The following is a 20,105-nucleotide window of genomic DNA, read 5'->3' on the forward strand; positions in this document are numbered from 1 at the left end:
TTGAGCATAAATAAAAAATGTCTGCATCAAGCTTACTGCGACACACTGTTGCGGGGAGTATAACCAGCCCTTGAGAGCGTGTGTGTTGCTCATTAGGTTAATCTGTCCATGATTCTTTTTTGGAGTCTTACCCAATCTCCGGACACAGCAACAGCTGACACTTCTGTGAAATATTTTGGCCTTGGCTTGGAAATATGAACATCTTTTTTTAATATGATTCAATTCAAAAATACTTTATTAAAGTTGTCTGGAAAAAAGCTGATGCAGGGAACAAATTCTGCTCACTGTGCATGTTTTGTCATAATCAGCAGGGATAAGCAACTGTAAGGGTTTATTTTGACTTAGAACATGGAGGAATTGATGCTGCATCACAAAAAGGAATGATTAAAAAACATACTTGGATTCCTTTTACCTTTACATCCTTGCTGTTTAAAAAGCATATTTCCAATGTTGTAAATCTGTTTACCTGCATTTGGGAAAATGTGATGTGGAATTTCTTTTTCTTTCTTTCCACCTTCTTAGCAAAGGGCCCCTTCTGGTTTAAACTCCTGGGTTGTAAAGCTCCTTGGAACATTTTTTGTTATGAAGTGGCTCAAAATAAATATAAAGCAATACCTGAAAGGGGTTTTCTTGCATTGCAGCAAAAATCATGTTTTACTGTTGTTTTTGTTTGCTATAAATCCAACATCATTTTATTACATTCCTGACATCTATTTGTATATATAAATAAACTTCAGCAATCTCCTAACTCTAGCAATCTCCTAATGACGTTGTTTTCAAAATCATTGTTATTATTATTACTATATGGGTGTGGTGGTGTTTTGCAATAACTGACTGCAAGAGAGGTAAAGCGTGAGTTTTGTCACATGTTAGACTGGCAGAACGGTCTTTGCCTGCAGGGCTGTGGTTTTGTGAAATAAACTAAGATGGCTTTTTAAAGAATCATTCTTCAACAATGTTTTTGTCCTAAAAAATCTAATTTCCTTCTTATCTGTCCTTAAATGATTTATCATGGTTGCAATCAACTTGTAAACAAAAAGGTGCAAATTCTTCACATTTATGAAAGCGTAGCCTGAGCTCAGACATAGAAAACATTACGTAACACAAACAGGATAATTGCATGTGGAATTGTTTCCATGTGTTGACCCATTCTATTACCCACAGTGACAATGACTGCTTAGCTGTAGTTTGACTCCTTAGTGACAGCGTTGTTGTGCTGCGATTTGTTACTGTTGTGGGATCAGGGGTAGTCGTCTTCCTGAACGGATGTTAGTGTTCATGTGTGGGTTTTTGGTGATGCACAAGGGTTAGATGGGGAAACTTAAGAACCGCCCTGACTGGTAAAAGTTCATGCAAAGTTCTTCAGAGATTGATTAAAACGGTGGAATGCTTAAAAGCACCAAAATAGCTTTTGTACCTCATGTATTTTGTGTAAATATTTGTGTTTAACCTAAGGTTTGGTTGCGATCATCCTTTTTGAAAAGAGGCTGCTGTCATTAAAACGTACTACTCTCCGGCTTTTATGAAGCTGTAAACAGCCTGCTGATACATTTGTAAATTCTTTAACTTCTGGGATTTTATGATCCAGTTAATGACCATTCCACACACTTTTCTCTCTTCATTGGAAGCTATCTGCCTGTTCCCTTTGTTTGATTAACTCCGTGCTAAGACAGACTGCTCAAAAATCCTTTTTATTATGCTTTTTCCAATAATTCAGGACATTTTAAGACTTGGGAAGGCATATTACTTTTACTGTAGGTGAGAAGATGAATCAGTGAATAAAAACGAGAAACTAGCCTTCAGCTGTTTTAATTTGAGCAACCTTTTTTCTTGCAGAATGCAGCAGCTGGAAAAATCTTGTCACTTTTATTACATTACCAGCATCTTTTTATAAGACTAGAGTTGTGCTGGTAATGTGGCCTCTAAAGCTGGTATGCATTAGTGTGCAGTTTGCATGCCAAATGTTTCACTGATGCGTCATCTCCACTGATCTCACAGCTTAACGCCTGACGTGTAGGTTCTGCAGAGGAATGCAAACCATTTGACATTCGTCAACTGATTAAGTGCTGATTTAATCTTTAGTTGGAGGAATAGTTTTTGTGCTCTCCTCCAGTCTGCTACTGTGGGATGAATTTAGTGACCCTGTTTATTGGCTGCTTAATTTCTTTCTTTATTTCGTTCCTCCTCAGATAAATCCACAAAATGGAGAACTCCAACAGCAGCAAGCCTTTTGTAGTGACATCATCTCTGAACTTCAAAGTCACCACTCCGTCTTTCTACAACCAGCCAAAGAAGTTTGCTTCTGTGGCTCCGCCGAGGCCCAAAAGTCAGACCCCTCCCTTAGCTCCATCACCCACACCCTTAGGGACAGCTGTCATTGGTCGGGTCGGAGACATGCCTCCACCGCCTTCAATTCCATGTGAAGGTATTTTCTTAATTTAAGTTCTTTTTTCAATCATTGCAACATCATCTTAATTTATGTTGTCTCTGAAGGCAGTTTTGTTTGTTTTGGTAATTAACACAACTTGTACAGATAGCTTTGGAAAGTATGCAATAAAGAAAATATGCAATGCAACACTAGCTTAAAAGTTTCTTCCTCTTTTATTGAATTTCCATTCTGTAAAGTTTGGGCTTTACCATAAGTTTCCTTTTGTCTGTTTGTTTATGTTTGTTTTCCAGTCTTATGTTAGCAACAGTTTATTCAGAGAATAATTTGCGAATGGATGCAGTTAGCGGTTAAAATTGCAGACTCGAGTGCTCTGTTAATGTCATCAACCAATCACTATACATAGCATCCTAGACTATCGTTGTACACTTGCATTGTCTAAAGGCTGCTGCTGCGAGCAGTCTCCTACTGCAAGGTAGAATGCCCTGCAAATCTGTTAGCCACAGGTCCGATAGTGAGAACTGAAAGAGGAAGGACTTCTTGGAAACAACATAAATAGGTTTTTATGTTTTGAAAGTATTTTCATTGTAGGCTTCTGCTTAACATGTTGAAAAGCTTTCATCAGACAAGCTTGATTGCTTTAAATAAATTAGACTTCTCAGATCAGCACTTTTTATTTTTTGTTGGTTTTTTTGTTTGTGTTTTTTGTTTTGAACTGCTTCCTTCTTTAAAATCTAATGGCAATCACTCAAATTTATTTATTTTTTTGGTATGGTTTCCAATGCCATGTTTTGATGACCCCCCCCCTATCATTTTATCATCAGATTTCCCACCCCCTCCTCCTCCTCCTCCAGTGGATGATGATCTGCCAGCCCCTCCCCCTGAATGCAACATTCCTCCTCCTGGCTCTGATGCTCCTGCTTTTCCTGCTCCGCCTCCGGTGGCTGATGACCTCCCCCTCCCAGCTCCCCCTGAGGAGGCTGTCGCTCCACCCAGCTGTCCTTCTCCCCCTCCTCCTCCACCACCTCCACCTCTTCCTGCCTCCACTTCCAGTTTTCCTAACGCTGCTGGGAACTCACAGGTGGGTCACATCGATTCAATCACTGCTGCCCTGAATAGATGCATTGCCAGACTGTAGACTGGACAGCATTGGTTTATGTTATTAAGTAGTCTATAGATTACCCAGAGATTTTTCTTTATTTCTTTTATTTTTTATTTTTTTCCCCTGCAACTTATGTTTGGTTATATGAAAATAAATTATAAATACCTATATGTTTTTGAAATAACAGATTGTTCCACATGTAATTAAAAATCTAGTAAGTAGAAAATATATTATTAAACCATAAAATAAAACAAATCCATACATCTCTCCAACTCAGCCTTTGTTCAAGTTTACCCTCTGACTTTTTCACTGACTTTTAATTTATACTACTTTAAATTTTTCATTTGTAAAACTTCCATTCATCCATTTTCTGGTACGCTCATCCCTGCTGGGGTCATGAGGGGTGATGCCCATCTCCAACTGTCAACGGGCAAGAGGCGGGGTGCATACAATAATCAAATCAATCTTTAATTGATTTATACGTCGATACCGATATCTGATATTAGTATTGTTGTTACAGCCACAAATATCAACTCATATTCTACATATCCCTATATGGTCAACATTGGGAAGAACTGACCACAGCTCTGGCATTGCTTCACTGCTTCAGTTTAACACCCACAACCCTGCGCTGCATCACGATCACATGACCAAACAAACACCACATGACTAATCCTCTCCCCTCCTAAAAAGCAAACTAGATGAAAATAAAAAATCGAAGTCATGTAGAATTGTTCAGTGGAAATAAATGGTTCTTTAATTGCATCTCGCAATCAGTTTGGGGGTCCTTTCATGAAGTTTGCTTGAATTGCCTACACACCATATTCTGTCACGTTCTGCAAAAGCTTGATAATTAACAGCTGGCATTCCAGAGCCTCAATGGTGAGTGTTCTCAGGTCAATAAATGTACTTTTTTATATTGATATTTTTTCTCTTTCTATCCTATTAAGAGACAAATGGAAAAGCAGACAAGCTTTGACAAACAGCTTGATTCTTTGACTGATTTGTTGTCTGAGATGGAAACCAGAGGACCATTCAATCCCAAGGTACACTGCCCAGACAGAGGAGTTCTTTAAAATTTTTAAACAATAGGATTAAGGTCCTTCAGATTGATAGACAAACAGGAGAGGAGACAAAAGGGAATAAGATTGGAGGAATTGCATTGAGGAAAAAGAAATAGTTTGAAGGCAAAAAGGGAGTACACCAACTTTGTCCAGTGAGAAAAGTATAAGGATTATAATAAGTCACTCATCTCGTCAGATTTCAAAAATCATCTATTAGTGAAGCGCACACATGACTCACAAGACTGAAAGAGGAAATCCAAAGAAAAAAGTTACATGGTGATTCATACTGAGTGAAGCTGCATGCGGAAAGGAAGAGTGATGCACACAGAGCAGGAGGGTGTGATTGAGTCAGAGTGTGCTGCAAGGGACTTGGTGAGAGGGCCATAAATGGAGTTTTATCTGACTGGAAGAATAATGATGGCCCCAAACTGCTAAATAAATGTCAAAAGACTCTGTACCCGGACTGTGGAGCGCTTCAATCAATGCTTCATATTTAATATGATAAAGGTGTTTGCTTGAAGTATCAAAAGCTGTGTTTACACACTAGATATTAACTTCTTTGTGCTGAACTTTGTTTATGTTGGATAAACTTTAACTTCACTTAGTTCAATATTAATGATTTCTGTTAATAAGAGTCTATAAATACAGGCTTTTATTGTTGATGTTCATCCACAGGTACCAAGCCAGTATTCATCTGCACCAGCACCCAAGCCTTCAGGTCCTCCTCCCACTGCTCCTAAACCGGCCCTTTCCTTCCTTCCACCCCCTGAGATGGGAGACCGCCCCCCTCCTGCTCCCTGGGCCGAGGAACTCAAAGCCAGAACCAACCCTGGCGCTCAGCCGTTCACCAAGGCCCCAGCTGTGGCTCCAAAGTTCGGAGGGAGGACAGTGACGTCTTCATCTTCTTCACTGGCGCAAAAGATCAACCAGAACCTGAATCAGAACCAAACAACCCCCCCAATGAACAGTTCACCAAAACCTCCTCCTCCCACAGCCACCATCTCATTCCCTCCAGTGCCTGCAGCTCCACCTGCTCCTCCTGCTCCACCAAATAACATGGCTGCTCCTCCTGCACCTCATCAAACAAAGACTTCTCCTTTTAAGAGTCCTGTTAATGCAAACCAAAACCTCCCTGCTGCTGTGCCTCCTCCTCAACCAAAGTCCATGGCATCTCCTCCATCCTCCTTCAGCCAGCCAATGAAAACAAGCCCTTCATCCACGGTAGGTTGCAGCTTTTTCTTAGCAAGAACTCTTAAAAAAGAAATAGCAGGAACAGATACAGGACCATCAAAATCCTTTTAAACGAGTTCATCTTTCACTTGTTAATGCTCACACTAAAAATAAACTTTGTTATCAATAATCATTCCCATCGTGCTTAACAGGAAGGTAATTTCACGTCCTTTTCCAGCCTTGTTAATCACAATTTAGTTTTTCTGTGTTATAAAGTTTTATTCTCATGTTTTCCTGAGATCAATCTGTATGGAAGAAAAAGCCCTGAATAGAAAACTTTGCTCCAGAACTTTCTCTGGCATCTTATTAAGAGCATTTCAAACATAGATGGGACATTTCAGAGGTTTTGCATCTGTCACTGTTTCAGCCTTTGGCATGTATTGATGCCAGCATAAATGTCAAATTAAATATGTTTTACGGACAGCCGTCACCTCCTGGCCCAGTTTCCATTCCTGGCGGTGGCGTCCCCCTAAATATGAAAGAAGTGGAGGAACTGGAGAAAATGACACAAGACTTCATGAAAAACATGGACAAACAAGCCCCCATCATCACCTCCCCTCCTACAGGTACTATTATGTCTTAGACATATACATTAATCACACCTCCCTTCTCAGGCAGCCATCTTTGCCATATATCCTGCATATGCTGATTATAAAATCATTAAACATAACATCTGCTTCTCACTATGATTATTAGCATTAATGTAGATAAAAGGCAGATGCCATTTTTATCATTCACTACGTAGCTTCATGTTTGTATTTATTTCTTGGTTCTTAACATTTAACTTCACCTTAAGTATGCTTTTAGATAAGAGAGAATTTCTGCAGTGTTAGTGTTATATTAGAATTGTATTTAGTTTTTTTATGATATTACATCATTTCTTCATTGTTTGAAAACAATATATGTTTATCTCCACCTGAAGCAGGTCTTTGTTAACTGCTCTGATGATTTAACCTTTGTTTAACTGTGAATTTCTCCTTTTTGTTTGGGGACAAAAGAAATCTTAAGAATTTAAATGAACCTTGTCCATCAGAGCCAAATGTTTTATGATGTTATTTTCCTTTAGTAAGGAATGTGGTAAATATAATTAGCGGTTATGAAAAGCACATCTATGTTAGTAAAGAATGTTGTTGAACTTGTATTTCTCCAGAGGTTTGTGGGAAGTGTGGAGAGGCTCTGTCCCGCACTCAGCCTGCTGTGAGGGCCATGGATAAGCTCTTCCACTCCAACTGCTTCTGTTGCATGAGCTGCCATCGCCCCCTGCAGGGCATGCAGTTCTATGACAGGGATGGCTCACCGCAATGTGAAGACTGTTACGTGGTGAGGAACCACAGTCCATATGCAGCATAAACAGATTGTTTGAACCAATTCCTGGGTGTTAAACAAAAGTTTTTACCAAGTTGAAATAAATCTAAGGCATTTGCTGTAATTGTTTATGCTCTGCAACATAATTTGTTTCAATTTAATGAAGCTAATCAAGATTTTAGCATGAGTTTTATCTTTGTAGAAACAGGAAAACACACAGCATATTTACCATCATTATTTACATGATTCCTGTTGATTAGTTTTGTTTTTGCTTCTTCAGAGTTCCCTGGCTATCTGCTCCAGATGTGGGGAGAGAATCACTGACCGTGTCCTCAAGGCCGTGGGACAGTGCTTCCATGCCCATTGTTTCCGCTGCAGCACCTGCTCCTGCGTTCTGGAGGGCGCGCCATTTATCACTGATGACAACAACAATCCCTACTGTGTCCAGGATTACCACAGGTGCCTCCAGATTATTAAAACAACATGCATGATTCTTCTTTTGTGTTTCTGATTAAATATAGTTTTATTGTTAATAATATCTGGTATAAATATTGTTGAAGACTGTGATTTTCAGTCCAGTTTATTTGTGTACTGACGATTCACAAAACAACAATTCGAAGTTATATATGGCTATGCAAGGTCATGGGCTCTATGTACCACTCCAATACTTCCTTAAGGCAGCTCATTTATTCATTGGCTTTCATCTCTGAATAGACTGATTAATCCAGATGTGTGTGGTCATGGTTACTGTGGCCAGGCACCTGGATTATTCAGTTAATCCAGTAGAAAAAGACAGGAAACAAAAGAGCTGCTTTAAGTTCAGGACGTAGTGGAGTTGTGCATAGAGCCCATTAAATCATTAGACTGATTAACAGCCTTCTAAACAATTAAGTTTATGTCAAATTCTATGTAAGAAGCTTAGCCAATAGACTTTGCAGCATTTTCCCCTCACGAACGTGCATGTAGGTGCAACAGTCTAGTATATAGTGCATAGAATCAGCCAGCCGGAGCACCCAGTGAGAACCCCTCTGTTCACAGGAAAAAAATGCAATCTTAATTCAGAAAGGCAACAATACCAGATGTTGCCAGTTTGCAGCCCTGTAAGGACAGTGGAAAACACAACCCAAACAACAACCATTAGATGGGTTTGTATTGGGACACCCCTGAGTTGAAATGATTAACGTCACCAAAGCAATCAGAAAACACTGTTAAATTAGATTCTTCATCTTCTGCTGTTTAATAGACAGTCAAAAGAGTGTTTGTTTTGGTTCAATTAATGTTTTATGCTGTTTTACTTTTGAGAATTTCAGAGAAATAACAACAGAATTCTGTCTTCTTCTTTTAGACGTTTCTCTCCTCTGTGTGTGAGCTGCAATGAACCCATTATTCCAGCCCCAGGGAGCGAGGAAACGGTCAGAGTGGTGGCCCTCGACAAAAACTTCCACCTGAAGTGTTACCGCTGTGAGGTAAGCAGTTAAAGAATCAATATATCCTCTAAATAAGTGCCAGAGAATGTTAACACACACGTTATTCTTCACTCCACAGGACTGTGCTCGCCCTCTCTCCATTGAGGCGGATGAAAACGGCTGTTATCCACTGGATGGAAAGATCCTGTGCATGAAGTGCCACACCAAGCGAGCCAAGCAGGCCGCACAGTGATTGGCTGCTGACGCATCTCTCAGTTAAACTACGAACCAAATCCCAAAGCACAGGATTAATTCAGCTACCGATTTGCCTTTGCAACAGGGCTTTGTTCTTGATGTTCACAGGTGTGTTTGTCTCTGTGAGAATGTATTGCATCGTTTAAAAAAAAAAAAAAGTATGTTTGCATGCAGATTTAGTGTAGTATCCTCTTGTCTTTGACCACTTTTTCCAGTGCAGAGGTAATGTACTGCACTGAATTAAATACCCTTGTGTATTATTGCATATTTGCAAAGCTCCAGGCATCCAGCTAGCTTTTCTTGTGTATATACTACAGCGTAGTTTAATGTGCCAAATCAATGTTTACGCTACAATTACAGCAGAACTTGCACAAGAGCCATCTGATAAATCTAGAGTTGCCTTTCTCTGTCTCTTTCCTGAAAATTGTAAATAAGACCAAGAACGGAGATGTTTTTTTTTATTTAACACCTTCAGTTGGTTACTTTTCCCATTTCTATCCAACTGTATTAGTTCCACGACCAATTTAAGAGATGCACAGATTTACAATCTCCTGTGTTTGTAAACTTTTGCTAATCCTGACTTTAGCCAATTCTGAGTTCTCTTCCTAAAAGCTGTGATTACCAGAATTCAAGTATTTTTCTAAAACCTTCCTGTTGTGACTGGTTGTAATTTGTTTATATTGGGAGCAGACCTGATGTCACAGTTGGCGAGAGAAAGCAGTTCTCGTAAAATCAGATTTTATTTATATAACTACAGATAGGATGATTGCCAATCACACTCGCTGTGAGCACCTGTAGCATGGTTACCTTTACTACATCTCTGATTATTCTTTTGAAAATCTAGATCTTAAACTTAATTCTGCCATTGTGTAGGATTGTTCCTAAGAATAAAAAAAAACAAAGCAGCTTTACTGTAAATGCTTTACCATTCCTGTTATCTTCTGAAGTTGCTTCTATGTCAGTTTACCTTTTAAGACCAGCGCTGGCCAAAGTCTAGCTTTGTGTTGTAGCAACTTGATTGACCAGCTGACATGCATCTGTAGAAAATGGTTTATTTTGAAATGGCTTCTTAGTTTTTCCAGTTCTCACTGACGCAGAGTAGAGTTTACTTTGAGTTGTCTCGATAACTTACATTGAAAATTATTCTTGTTTCTGTGATCTATTAGCGCTTCTTTGAGGTGAATTTACTGATCAGAGACAGATCCAATCTTGGATTCTCCTGGCCCCCTGTTGGGATTAGAAGAGGTCAATACCAATTTCTCTGTGCATTTCAAAGATTTGCACAAGGGAGCAAGAAGCATCAGAACCTGATCATTACAGCTTTTTCCCTGGAAATGCGATTAATGTTACATTCCTGCCTAAAAACAAAATTCTCCCTATCACCAGGCTCACTCTGCTACAGAAACAGTGAATGCTGCTACAGCCTTCCACTGTATGAATTTCTCAATCATCAGACATGAGTTTGACTGTCTTTAATTTAGTTAATGATACTGTCTATAAGGACAATTTTTGAAAAACAAATCTTTCTTTAAAATGCTTTCAGGTCTGATAGATTGTTCTTTGGATGCATGTTTTTTTTTTTTTAAATGATTAAAAGTTGAGCACAGATTTGCTAAGCACAGCTTCCCTTACCTGTGGGAAAGAAATCTTTTAACAGCAAATCAGTTAAGTTCATAGCATGGCTGAGAACAGGACCTGTAATGTATTCTTGCACAGTGCCATAGTGAACTTAAATAGTGTTCTAGTTGAACTTTGACTCAGAACAATCCCTGCACATAATCATTTTTAAATAAAAATCTATAGTAGCTTAAATAGCGGGCATTTCTTAAAGTCTTTAATGTAATTTATGGATCTAATATTAAAAGTATTCAAATGCATGTCTTGCAGCAGGATAATAGAACCATAAACGCAGCTTGATTTGAAAGATGCTCAGTAGATTAGATTTAAAGCTTAGCATTCATGTTGCCCACTTATGTTCTCTTATTGTTTTGATACCACTGTTTCTGTTGGTCAGCCTTTTATACTTGAGTTTAAGTTTCATAAATGTTATTTCCATCTTTCTGCCATGAGCTGCATTGATGAAATTCCACACTGTTCCATGCTTCTGTATTTCATTTTGTATTCAGTAAGGCTTGTGTGCAGTTGTAGAAAATAATTTTAAAGTATGACAATTTTCGCGCTTGAATTGAGCTGGCGTAAAACACCAGAGTGAACAAAACAAGGTGATAGTGATGCATGCCTTTCTCCTAGTATTATGTTCTCTGTATTATGCGTCAGTGTTTCTTACCTTTGTGCCTGCGACTTTGCCATCAATGTTTGTTATAGATATTATCACAGCTTCATTTACATTGTACATCCTTGTATTACCTGTGAATGCTTCGTCTTTTCCTATAACTTTTTTTTATAGGTTTGATACATAAGAATGTGCGAAAACTTCAACATTTAGTCCAACCCCATATTTTTTGGCTGTATCAAAAGATCGAATTAAAAGAAATGGTTATTATACCAAATTTTTGTGCATCTCCTGCCTTTCTTCTGTTTGTTTTTTGTTTTGTTATTTTGACAAATGTCCAGTTTATTTTCAACATCAGATCACTGAAGCTTGTTTTCAGTGCTTTGTGAGAATGGGACCTCCGGACTGCTCTATCAGTTCCTACCAGCCATGTGCTGCACTGATAGTGACGATAGCAGATGTACGTGTGCAATATGTAGAGGTCCTTTCCAGGAAGACAAGCTGACCTCCTACTTAGTGTAATGTTTAAGCACAGCCAACGTGTTGGTGTTTACTCTCCACTCCCAGCTTTCTTTCCTGACACTATTAATACAGCAGGAAAGGGAAAAAAAAACTGGTTGCAATCTGTATCCAGCATTTCTGCATGTTATTAAAAACAAATCCATAAATGGAAAACAGAGGGCTCAGTCCCTGCTTTATTTGGATTTTAATGAGGAGGTGAAGACGAAACCTGCAGAGTTGTTTTTATCGCAAAGTCAGAAGAGGAAAGGAGTGATGAAAAGAGATACAGAGCATAGATGACAGCAGTCTGACGCAGGGACAGCAGCAACAGGAGGAGGTACATGTGAATTTAAACGCCACAGGACACAACACGGCACAAGAAACAAGGCAAGCATGAGTCAAACTTCAATCGAGCTTCAGGTAAGAATCATGAAAATCATCCTCTTAAATAGAAAACAGTCATTATTTAGTTGTGCTGTTTAGAAAAAAAGTAACATTTGAGGGGGAAATGCTTTTACAATATTTGAATTTTATTCTGTTGAGCACCAACTGTTATTAGCAGAAAGAAATTTAACTTTGAACAAAGAAAATCTTTACATCACACCAAATATCGAATTCCATTTGTGCTTTTTGACACCAAAAGTAACTTTACAGTTAAAATGTGTAAAATAGCAGAAATATATAAAACCATGTAGTGCTTTTTTATGCTCTAAAAGAAGGCTGATAATCATGTTGAGTGTTTCAGACGTTGCAAACACAAATGTTTGTGGTTCAGTTTTCCCCTGAAAAGTACATGAACAAAAGGGATTAATTAAATAATAATTGAACTTTATTGATCTCACATTAGAGAAATGTACCTCTGCATGTAACCCCATCCCTCTTGGGGAGCAGTGGGCCGCCGTTGTGGGGCATCCAGGGAGATCTATGTCCTAACCACTAGGCCACCACTCCCCACAATGTATGGGAGAAAGATTGAGAATGTATAATTAAATAGCTCAACATTTGGTTCAACTTTAACCTTTAAATCCAAGTGTCACGTTCACATTCAACACGAGTATTTGAGTCTTCTGCATCATCAGCAGGATTTTTTAATCTTGAAAACCATGTCTTACACAATCAGACACACGTACTGAACAGAAAATGTATAAATATTATACACAAATGCCTAATGTATCAAAATTGAGGAGAATAAATCATCTTATCTAACTTAAAAAGACAGTTCAATGGCAACTGTTGTTTTTTTTTTTAAAGAATTTTCTGTCATTTATTTCATGGTTCCATGGCTTTAACAAATATTCCTGGTTTGAATCTACTCACGCTTCATAATTACCATTACACTATTAAGTATGCATATTAATAAATCGTTTTTTTATTGCATACCTCTCAATTTCTTTTTTGTTTAAGGGAAATCTGATTTTTATTTATAGAACATTTATTCAGTGTTGTAAAAAAAAAAAAAACAACTTTAAGAAATAATTGTACTGAAAAAAAAAATAATCCAACTGGAACCCTGAGTAGTTCCTTTTACATTAGAGAATTATGTAGGCCTCAATCCTCTCAGAGTTTCTGGATTTATAAGCAATCTAGTACTTCCTGTTTCTCTGCAGTATTATATATGTGTGAAACTGGCTTTTTTTTCTAACCCCGGCTGTAAAATGAAAAGTCAAGAAAGCATCTTCACTGTATTAAAAATGTTCACGGGAAAATGCCTACTAAACTGACCTATACCTGAAATCAGTGTAATCATTTAAAAGTTTAAAACAACTGGAATTGTAAAAAAAAAAAAAAAAAAAAAAGGTGGTCTCAACTTTGTAAATAAAATGGTGAGCTCACAGTTAGAGGTGAGCAGTAAGTAGGGCTCCCCAAGTCCTATGAGATGCCATGTGTCCGTAGAATGATTTTTGGGGCAATTCTAGAGAAATCGTTTTATTTTCTACCATCACCAACCTCAACGTTTTCGGTTCCTTTAAAAGCACTGAAACTTTAACTGTATGCTGAGGGTGATCTCTGTTTCAACAAAACCTTCAGGTGGGTTCGGCACAGAACAAATAATGCAGGTGTAGGAAAGCACTACTATAATCGGTGGAGCAAGTCTCCAATCTTTTGCAGCCTCTAGTTTTATATCCACTTCCCATCCAGCGTCCTTTTAATGCATTGGTTTCCAAACCCAATCTGCAAGCTTTAGATGCATCCCTACTCTAGTACCTGCACTGAAAGATTACATTCCTTCCTCAGCAGCCACCACGGGCTGCAGAGGCCCGGTAATTACCCATTTATTTATGTCAGGTTTGAGGAAGCAGGGAAACACCTAAAACATGCAGGACAATGGGTCCTGAAAACCACTGTACAAGCATATATGCTCACTTTCCCCAAATGGCTGATTTACCCTTTGGCATGCTCTTTTATACAGCAGAAAACCAGTAATGAGCTACGTCTGAAAATTTAAGGACAGGCAATTTTGAGAACTGCAACTAAAGACCCTTGCACTGTCAGGCATTCTTAAAGGATTTTCTTGTATAGAATAGAATATAAAAGAAAATCCCTTTATTGTCCCACAATGGGGAAACTCTGGTGTTTACAGCAGCAAAAAGATTATAGGGAAAAAAATGGTCACACAAATGTGGACCATAGAAAAGTGTAGTTAAAAAAAAATAAACAAATGAAATTCTGTACTGTAAAGTGTTTTAGCAATATAAATACAGTGCACCTGGAGAATAAATAACCAATATACAGCTATGGACATTTTACAATAATGGAAATTTGACCCTAATAGTATTAAGCTCCATCAAATCTCCCATTAACCCTGTCCAGGTTCTCTGTTCACATGGTGTTGATAAAGAAAACATGTAGTGCAGTGTCAATGCATGTTAACCATTTCTATTCACACAAAATGTTTTAACCTGAAAACCAGGCCTCCAATGTCTTATTCATTCACCTTAAATAGAGTTGTGGAATGTATGTAAAAATACAGTTATCCTGTTGACAGATTTTTCCGTTTTAGCTGTAGATTTCTGCAGCTTTCCAGGGTAAACATGGACATAATGGCTCAAGCTGCCTCCTTTATTAAAAGTCTCCTTTCATTTCTTGTCAGTTTGGATGGACAGCCACATCTTGGAAGGTTAATGATTTTTATCTAGGTTTAGTTGCATAAAGGGCCTAAATATGAATACTACACATGCTTTTCTGACTTCTGATTAAAATTTTGAATGTCTTTTATATCTTGCTTGAACATTATGGTACCAGACATTTATACAGTTTGGTTTTCTGCATCCTATTCCAGCTTCTGCAAACAGACCAGTCAAAGTCATATACAGAACCAGAGAGCCAGCATCAAGCTCCATCTGAGCTGCAATTGACGGAGCAACCTCACAATTCCCACCAGCTTCATCAGCGGAACCCACTCCAGCCAGAGCAACAACTGTTAAACTCTGAGCGTCAAAAGAAACTGATTGGTCTTCTTCTAGGATTTTTTATAGGCACGGCCATTCTGGGACTGATCTACTACATCCAATATGGTCAGAACACAGGAAGCATAAACAATGCAGCGTATGGTAGGCCTCCCTAATTGCCCAGCGACTCACAAAATTCAAATGTTTTGCCAACTTGTCTAACTCTGGTCTAACTTTGTTATACAGTAACCCCGTGTGTGTCTTCAGCTTGTCAGTGGGCAGCTGCTCGCCTGTCCATGTCTACTGACCCCTTTACCCAGCCCTGTGATTACTTTATGTCCCCATGTGGATCAAAAGGATCTCCATTGAAGAGCAGAGGGGGACAAAGAGGTCACAGTATGCAAGGTTATTCACAAAACCTGATGGATCGTCCAGCAGAAACAGAGCCAGAAAACCAAAAGGATCACAGAACACTGACAGAAGATAGGAATCTGAGCCGGAAACATCTGCTCCTGCAGTATCTCAGGGGGATTTTAGGTAAGAAACAGACTGAAGATTGTTGTAATGATTTAACATGTGCCAATGTTTACTTTACTGGTCTGATTATCCAGCCTTATTAAGGTTTTGATAAAAATCATCCCCAAAGTTATCCCAAGAAGTTTCTCTTAAGAGCCACACCAAGAACAATAAACAGTCACCAGAGTCACTGTAGAGCAGGAAGATTCAGGAGATAACCTGAGGGCCACAAGGTCCAAGAGGAATGCCTAAAGACTTCCACAGAGGCCAGCATGGCCAGTTAGAAGGTTCTAAGGGGCATCATGTCTAGAAAACCTTGGAGAGCTGATGAAACAATGGAGAAGCAGACTCAATAGTTTGCACCTCCACAGTGAATGAGACTGGTTGTGCTCTACTTCTTCAGAGAACTCGGGAACTGTCCCTAAATGAGGTGGGCCATCTTCTACAGAACAGGTGGGATTTCGAGAGGTGTTTACTCCACAAAACCCTCTATACACCTCTATAGTACTCTAGGGTAGGGGATGTAAACACTGGAGAAGTTTCTACTGCTTAGAAATATAGTAGTGAACAGGGTCTTTTGAGGGCTGGCTGAGGATCTTAAGACTGCAGACATGGCCAGTGATCTGAAGAGGGTAACAATAGTCATGATGAGGACCAGTCAAAAGACTATGAAGTCTGTGAACAAGAAAACTATGAAGATCTACTGGAGACTATGTCTATGTGACTCAATGAGAAGAGAGGTATTCTTGAGATCAAAGGTGTAGTTGTAGCAATTTAATATGTCCCTGGGTAAGACAATCTTTTTTTTTCCAGCATTTTATTGTCATTACACTGTAACAAGTACAGAGCAACGAAATTCACTCTCTGCATTTAACCCATCCCCTTTGGGGAGCAGTGGGCTGCCATTGTGCAGCACCCTGGGTTAAGGGTCTTTGCTCAGGGACCCAGAGTGGCAGTCTGTGGGAGTGGGGCTTGAACTCAGAACCTCTGGATACCAATGCCCCAACCACTAGGCCGCCACTCCCCATGAAAAACTTCACCCCAACAGGCCACCAAACTGCAAATCGGTCTAGAAATGTATAATTGGGCGAATGTGGTTATGGCATAAAGCTCTTTTAAGAAATGAAGGCAGTTCCACTGATAGTAACCATGATCGCAGATGCTCTAATAAAGGATTACTGTAAAGGTAGCTGTTAATAACAGTTCTAACAAGGGGAGCAATAATGGCACTGGAGATGGAAATGAGGCAAGTCTGTAGATGCGGATAATGCAGAAAACTTTGCAAATAAAGATGACGCAACAGTTTGGAAGATGATTTGGATATTACTGGTGACAGTGGTGATGATTTATGTCACGGAATGCATGAAGCCAGAGAATTTATACTACTGATGGTGTTCAAAAAAGGTACAAGTAATGCTGCATGTGAAGAAGGTGCTGCTTTATGCAGTATAAATGTGTGTGCAGCAAAACAACCCTGCAGAAAGAGTGTTGGTCAGCTTGACCCCTGCAGAGTGAGGATTCAGGCTAACAGAGTGGTGAGGCAGGCAGTTTGTGCTGAAGCCAAGGGTGAGGAAGGTGGCGAGGACTTTGAGGCTTTAAGCTGAGAGCCTTCAGATGGCTGTGGGTTACGCAGCTGGAACCAAGGACTGGAGCCAAGTTTATTTTGTCCCCCTGAAACTGGACAAAGGCTCCTAATAAACCAGAGTGAGACATGTTATTTTTTGCCTTATGGTGAAGAGATTCAACCCATGTAATCTTGATCAAATTCATCTGTCATGTTTCATGCAGCAGGATCCAAAGATAGACACGTATAATTGTTTCTGGAGTAATTTAAGGAAAATGCAAAACAGACTTTGAACCAAAGTGGAAAAACATCAGGTTGACGACTTGGTGCATTATTTGTATGAATGGCTATGATTTAAAATCAGTTCCATAATTCGAATATTCAAGGTTAGCAAGACATTATATGCTTTAATGGCAATGTAGCCATCTCTTAATAAAAGAGACATTGAAGTGTTAACACTTAGACAAAGCTCACCAATAATACCAGATTAAAACAAAATCATCTGATGTAATATAATCTGTGGCACTAAGTAAAAGTCTGAGGTCTTTTTTATCCTATAAAGAAAATGAAAATACTAAAAATGAGTGTGATGATGCATATGTATGATGAGCAATAAGTAAGAAATTTACTGCAGAATGAACCAAAATCATTCTTATTTGTCCCTATGGTTTGAAGTAATATCACGTAATAATAATTGGTCCACAGTGTCCTCTTTTCGTCTATCAAACCGTAAGATGCTGTAGAACTTATTTGTTGCAGTATGTAGCCTGTGTTTACTACTAGTCTCCAGGACTACCAAAACAGAGCATTGCCTTTATTTTTTTATGGTTGCAAAAGAGTTGCAGCCTGCAGACATGTAAGCCAGCAAGAGAAGTGGACCAGAATAAGTCTCTGCAATACTCATTGGAATCCTTAAAAAGTATTGCTCTGCAAAAGATAGAAAAACATCATCTAAAAATTGACAAAACAGAATACATGGGTTGTCTATGCTAATTTTATTAATGTTATACCAATAGATAAAAGTTTTTTTTTAGAAATATTTATATTCTAACCAATAGTTTGGGTCATAAGTCAATCCTAGTAATGTGTTGAGTTAGAAGGCAAAAACTTTGGGTACAGTATATTACCAAAGGTGATAAGTCATTGATCCAAATCACTGTATTAAAATTATTCCATCACTTTAATTGTCATGGATGTTAAAAATCCTGCTCTTTGACATGCAGACTATACATACATTTATCAAATTTCTTAATGAATGAGTCGCATTCAGGAGCTCTATGAATTATAAACAGCTGCTAAGTGACAGGTCATGTTGAAAAGCATACTGAGGCCCTTTGTCAAATACTTTCTGCTGTCAGTTGCTACAGGCCTCCAAGTACCTCCATGCTTTGTGGAATAGCTGCTTTTAAAGTGTAATTACTTACTGCAATGCAGAGTGTTGCAGTAGTGTGAATCAGGTTGCATAAAGCTATATAAGAACTTTGTGCAAAAAGTTTTGAGACACCTTGATATTAAAGCCTTTTTTATTATATGACTGTTCATTTTCAATTGAGAATATGCAGTCAGTTAATTTCTGTGCTCATGACCTCAACGGCGATGTGGTTGGAGTATCCACTCCTCATTAAAGTAATCAAAAACTGTGATTTTAGATTGTCCTTTTTTAGGGAGGATTTTGTTTGGCTGAATGGGGATAAAGATCTAACAACTTTAAAATAACCTGAATTAAATCTTGTGTATTTCTTTGTCAGAGACCAACCACAGTTCAAACAGCTCTGCTGTCCGGAAGACGAAAGACTTCTACCATTCCTGCTTAGACACCAAATCTTTAGAAACTGCAGGGGCAGAACCCTTCCTAGAACTCATCCAGAAGGTACAAACACCATGTTTTTTTTTTTTTGGCTACCTTACTGATAGACTTTTATTTGTGGTCTCAAACTCTAAAAAGAACAGGACAAATATGTCAAGTTAGTCAGCAAAAAAAAAATCATCAAAGCTTCTGTTGTTCCAGCCTTTTATAATTAAAAATCCCTATCTTTTCTTCTATCATGAGATATCTAACAACATTAAATGAATAAGCTGATCAATTTTTATTTTTTATTTTAAAATCTGCACCCAGTAGTTGTATGGCAGAATAATTGTCTTTTTTCTTTCAAATTTCTTACTGTTTCATAGCTGGGAGGCTGGGCAGTGTCTGGTCAGTGGAATAAGACGGACTTCAACTACACTCTTGGTTTATTAATGAGAGAATATGGGACATTTCCATTCTTCAACCTGTATGTAGGCAAAGATCCGAATGATGCTCCCAGCAACAGGACTAAAAGATACATTCAGGCCAGTATCTCCATCATCTTGTTCGTCAAACATTAATATTTTAGCATACAGCAAAAGCAGAGAAGTAAGAGACGTGTTGTTGCTTTAAATCCAGCCTGCTTTTATCAACAGATTGACCAACCAGATCTCTTGATCCCAATTGAATGGAACAGTGAAAAACAGCAGTCAAGAGCTAAAGCTGAGGTTGGTTATCCGTAAATAAATTCCTGTTGCAGATATTTTCCAGGTCAGGCTCGGTGTGTTTGAATTAATAGAATATCTTTGAATCCAGACCATACGCCCCTTCCTGTCGTCATGTCAAAGCTACCTGGCATTCCTGGGATCCCCTCCTTCCAACCGCTTGTTCCATGTTGGCACGTTCATCTCTCTGTCCTCTGAGCTCGCTGTGGCCACCTCACCTGTGCAGTATCGCCGGTTAAAAGGACAACTCTTCCAGCGAATGACCATTAGAGAGCTACAGGTACCAGTCTGGTCAGCTCCATTGCATTTTTCAAGGTTTGACACATTTAAAGATTCAGTTAAACAAGGAAGCAATCCACATTATGGATCAGATTAACTACAATATGAATGCCAGAGATATGCAATAATTTATTTAAAAAACTTCTGTGAATCTTTAAATTAGTAAAATTAGTCAATATAAATTATGCTTTGAGACATGCCCACACCCATTATGACAAGGCTGAATTTGAGATTTCATATTTTAAAAGCTGCCTGTGTAAGATCAGCTGGTGTGTTTTGAACATCATGGGTTAAAGGCATCATTGAACATTAAGTCAGATGACTCTGATTTGTTTTTTCTTCCTGTAGGCGTAACATACATCCA

General features: G+C 38.6%; 2 protein-coding genes across 4 annotated transcripts in view; both read left to right on the top strand.

Moving 5' to 3' along the window:
* The window catches only part of zyx (zyxin), a 21,674-nt gene extending 11,884 nt beyond the window's left edge, over nucleotides 1-9,790 (top strand). For 2 of the 3 annotated variants that reach the window (XM_015370802.1, XM_015370803.1), the window contains exons 2-10: nucleotides 2,190-2,425; nucleotides 3,211-3,467; nucleotides 4,439-4,534; nucleotides 5,228-5,773; nucleotides 6,207-6,348; nucleotides 6,933-7,102; nucleotides 7,368-7,546; nucleotides 8,433-8,553; nucleotides 8,633-9,790. In XM_015370802.1, coding sequence (XP_015226288.1) covers nucleotides 2,203-2,425; nucleotides 3,211-3,467; nucleotides 4,439-4,534; nucleotides 5,228-5,773; nucleotides 6,207-6,348; nucleotides 6,933-7,102; nucleotides 7,368-7,546; nucleotides 8,433-8,553; nucleotides 8,633-8,746 — 1,848 coding nt within the window. In that variant the 5' untranslated portion in view covers nucleotides 2,190-2,202 and the 3' untranslated portion in view covers nucleotides 8,747-9,790. The remainder of the gene's footprint in view (nucleotides 1-2,189; nucleotides 2,426-3,210; nucleotides 3,468-4,438; nucleotides 4,535-5,227; nucleotides 5,774-6,206; nucleotides 6,349-6,932; nucleotides 7,103-7,367; nucleotides 7,547-8,432; nucleotides 8,554-8,632) is intronic. The other variant, XM_015370804.1, reaches the window with a different exon arrangement.
* Nucleotides 9,791-11,643: 1,853 nt separating this feature from the next.
* Nucleotides 11,644-20,105, top strand: part of kel (Kell blood group, metallo-endopeptidase) — a 14,124-nt gene continuing 5,662 nt past the window's right edge. Inside the window, exons 1-7 of the mRNA XM_015370724.1 lie at nucleotides 11,644-11,902; nucleotides 14,763-15,033; nucleotides 15,118-15,408; nucleotides 18,700-18,821; nucleotides 19,124-19,282; nucleotides 19,394-19,465; nucleotides 19,554-19,742. Of these exons, the coding sequence (XP_015226210.1) occupies nucleotides 11,876-11,902; nucleotides 14,763-15,033; nucleotides 15,118-15,408; nucleotides 18,700-18,821; nucleotides 19,124-19,282; nucleotides 19,394-19,465; nucleotides 19,554-19,742 (1,131 nt within the window). The 5' untranslated portion in view covers nucleotides 11,644-11,875. The remainder of the gene's footprint in view (nucleotides 11,903-14,762; nucleotides 15,034-15,117; nucleotides 15,409-18,699; nucleotides 18,822-19,123; nucleotides 19,283-19,393; nucleotides 19,466-19,553; nucleotides 19,743-20,105) is intronic.

This window comes from Cyprinodon variegatus, unplaced genomic scaffold (assembly GCF_000732505.1).
Source record: "Cyprinodon variegatus isolate N-32 unplaced genomic scaffold, C_variegatus-1.0 Scaffold48, whole genome shotgun sequence".
NCBI lineage: Eukaryota > Metazoa > Chordata > Actinopteri > Cyprinodontiformes > Cyprinodontidae > Cyprinodon > Cyprinodon variegatus.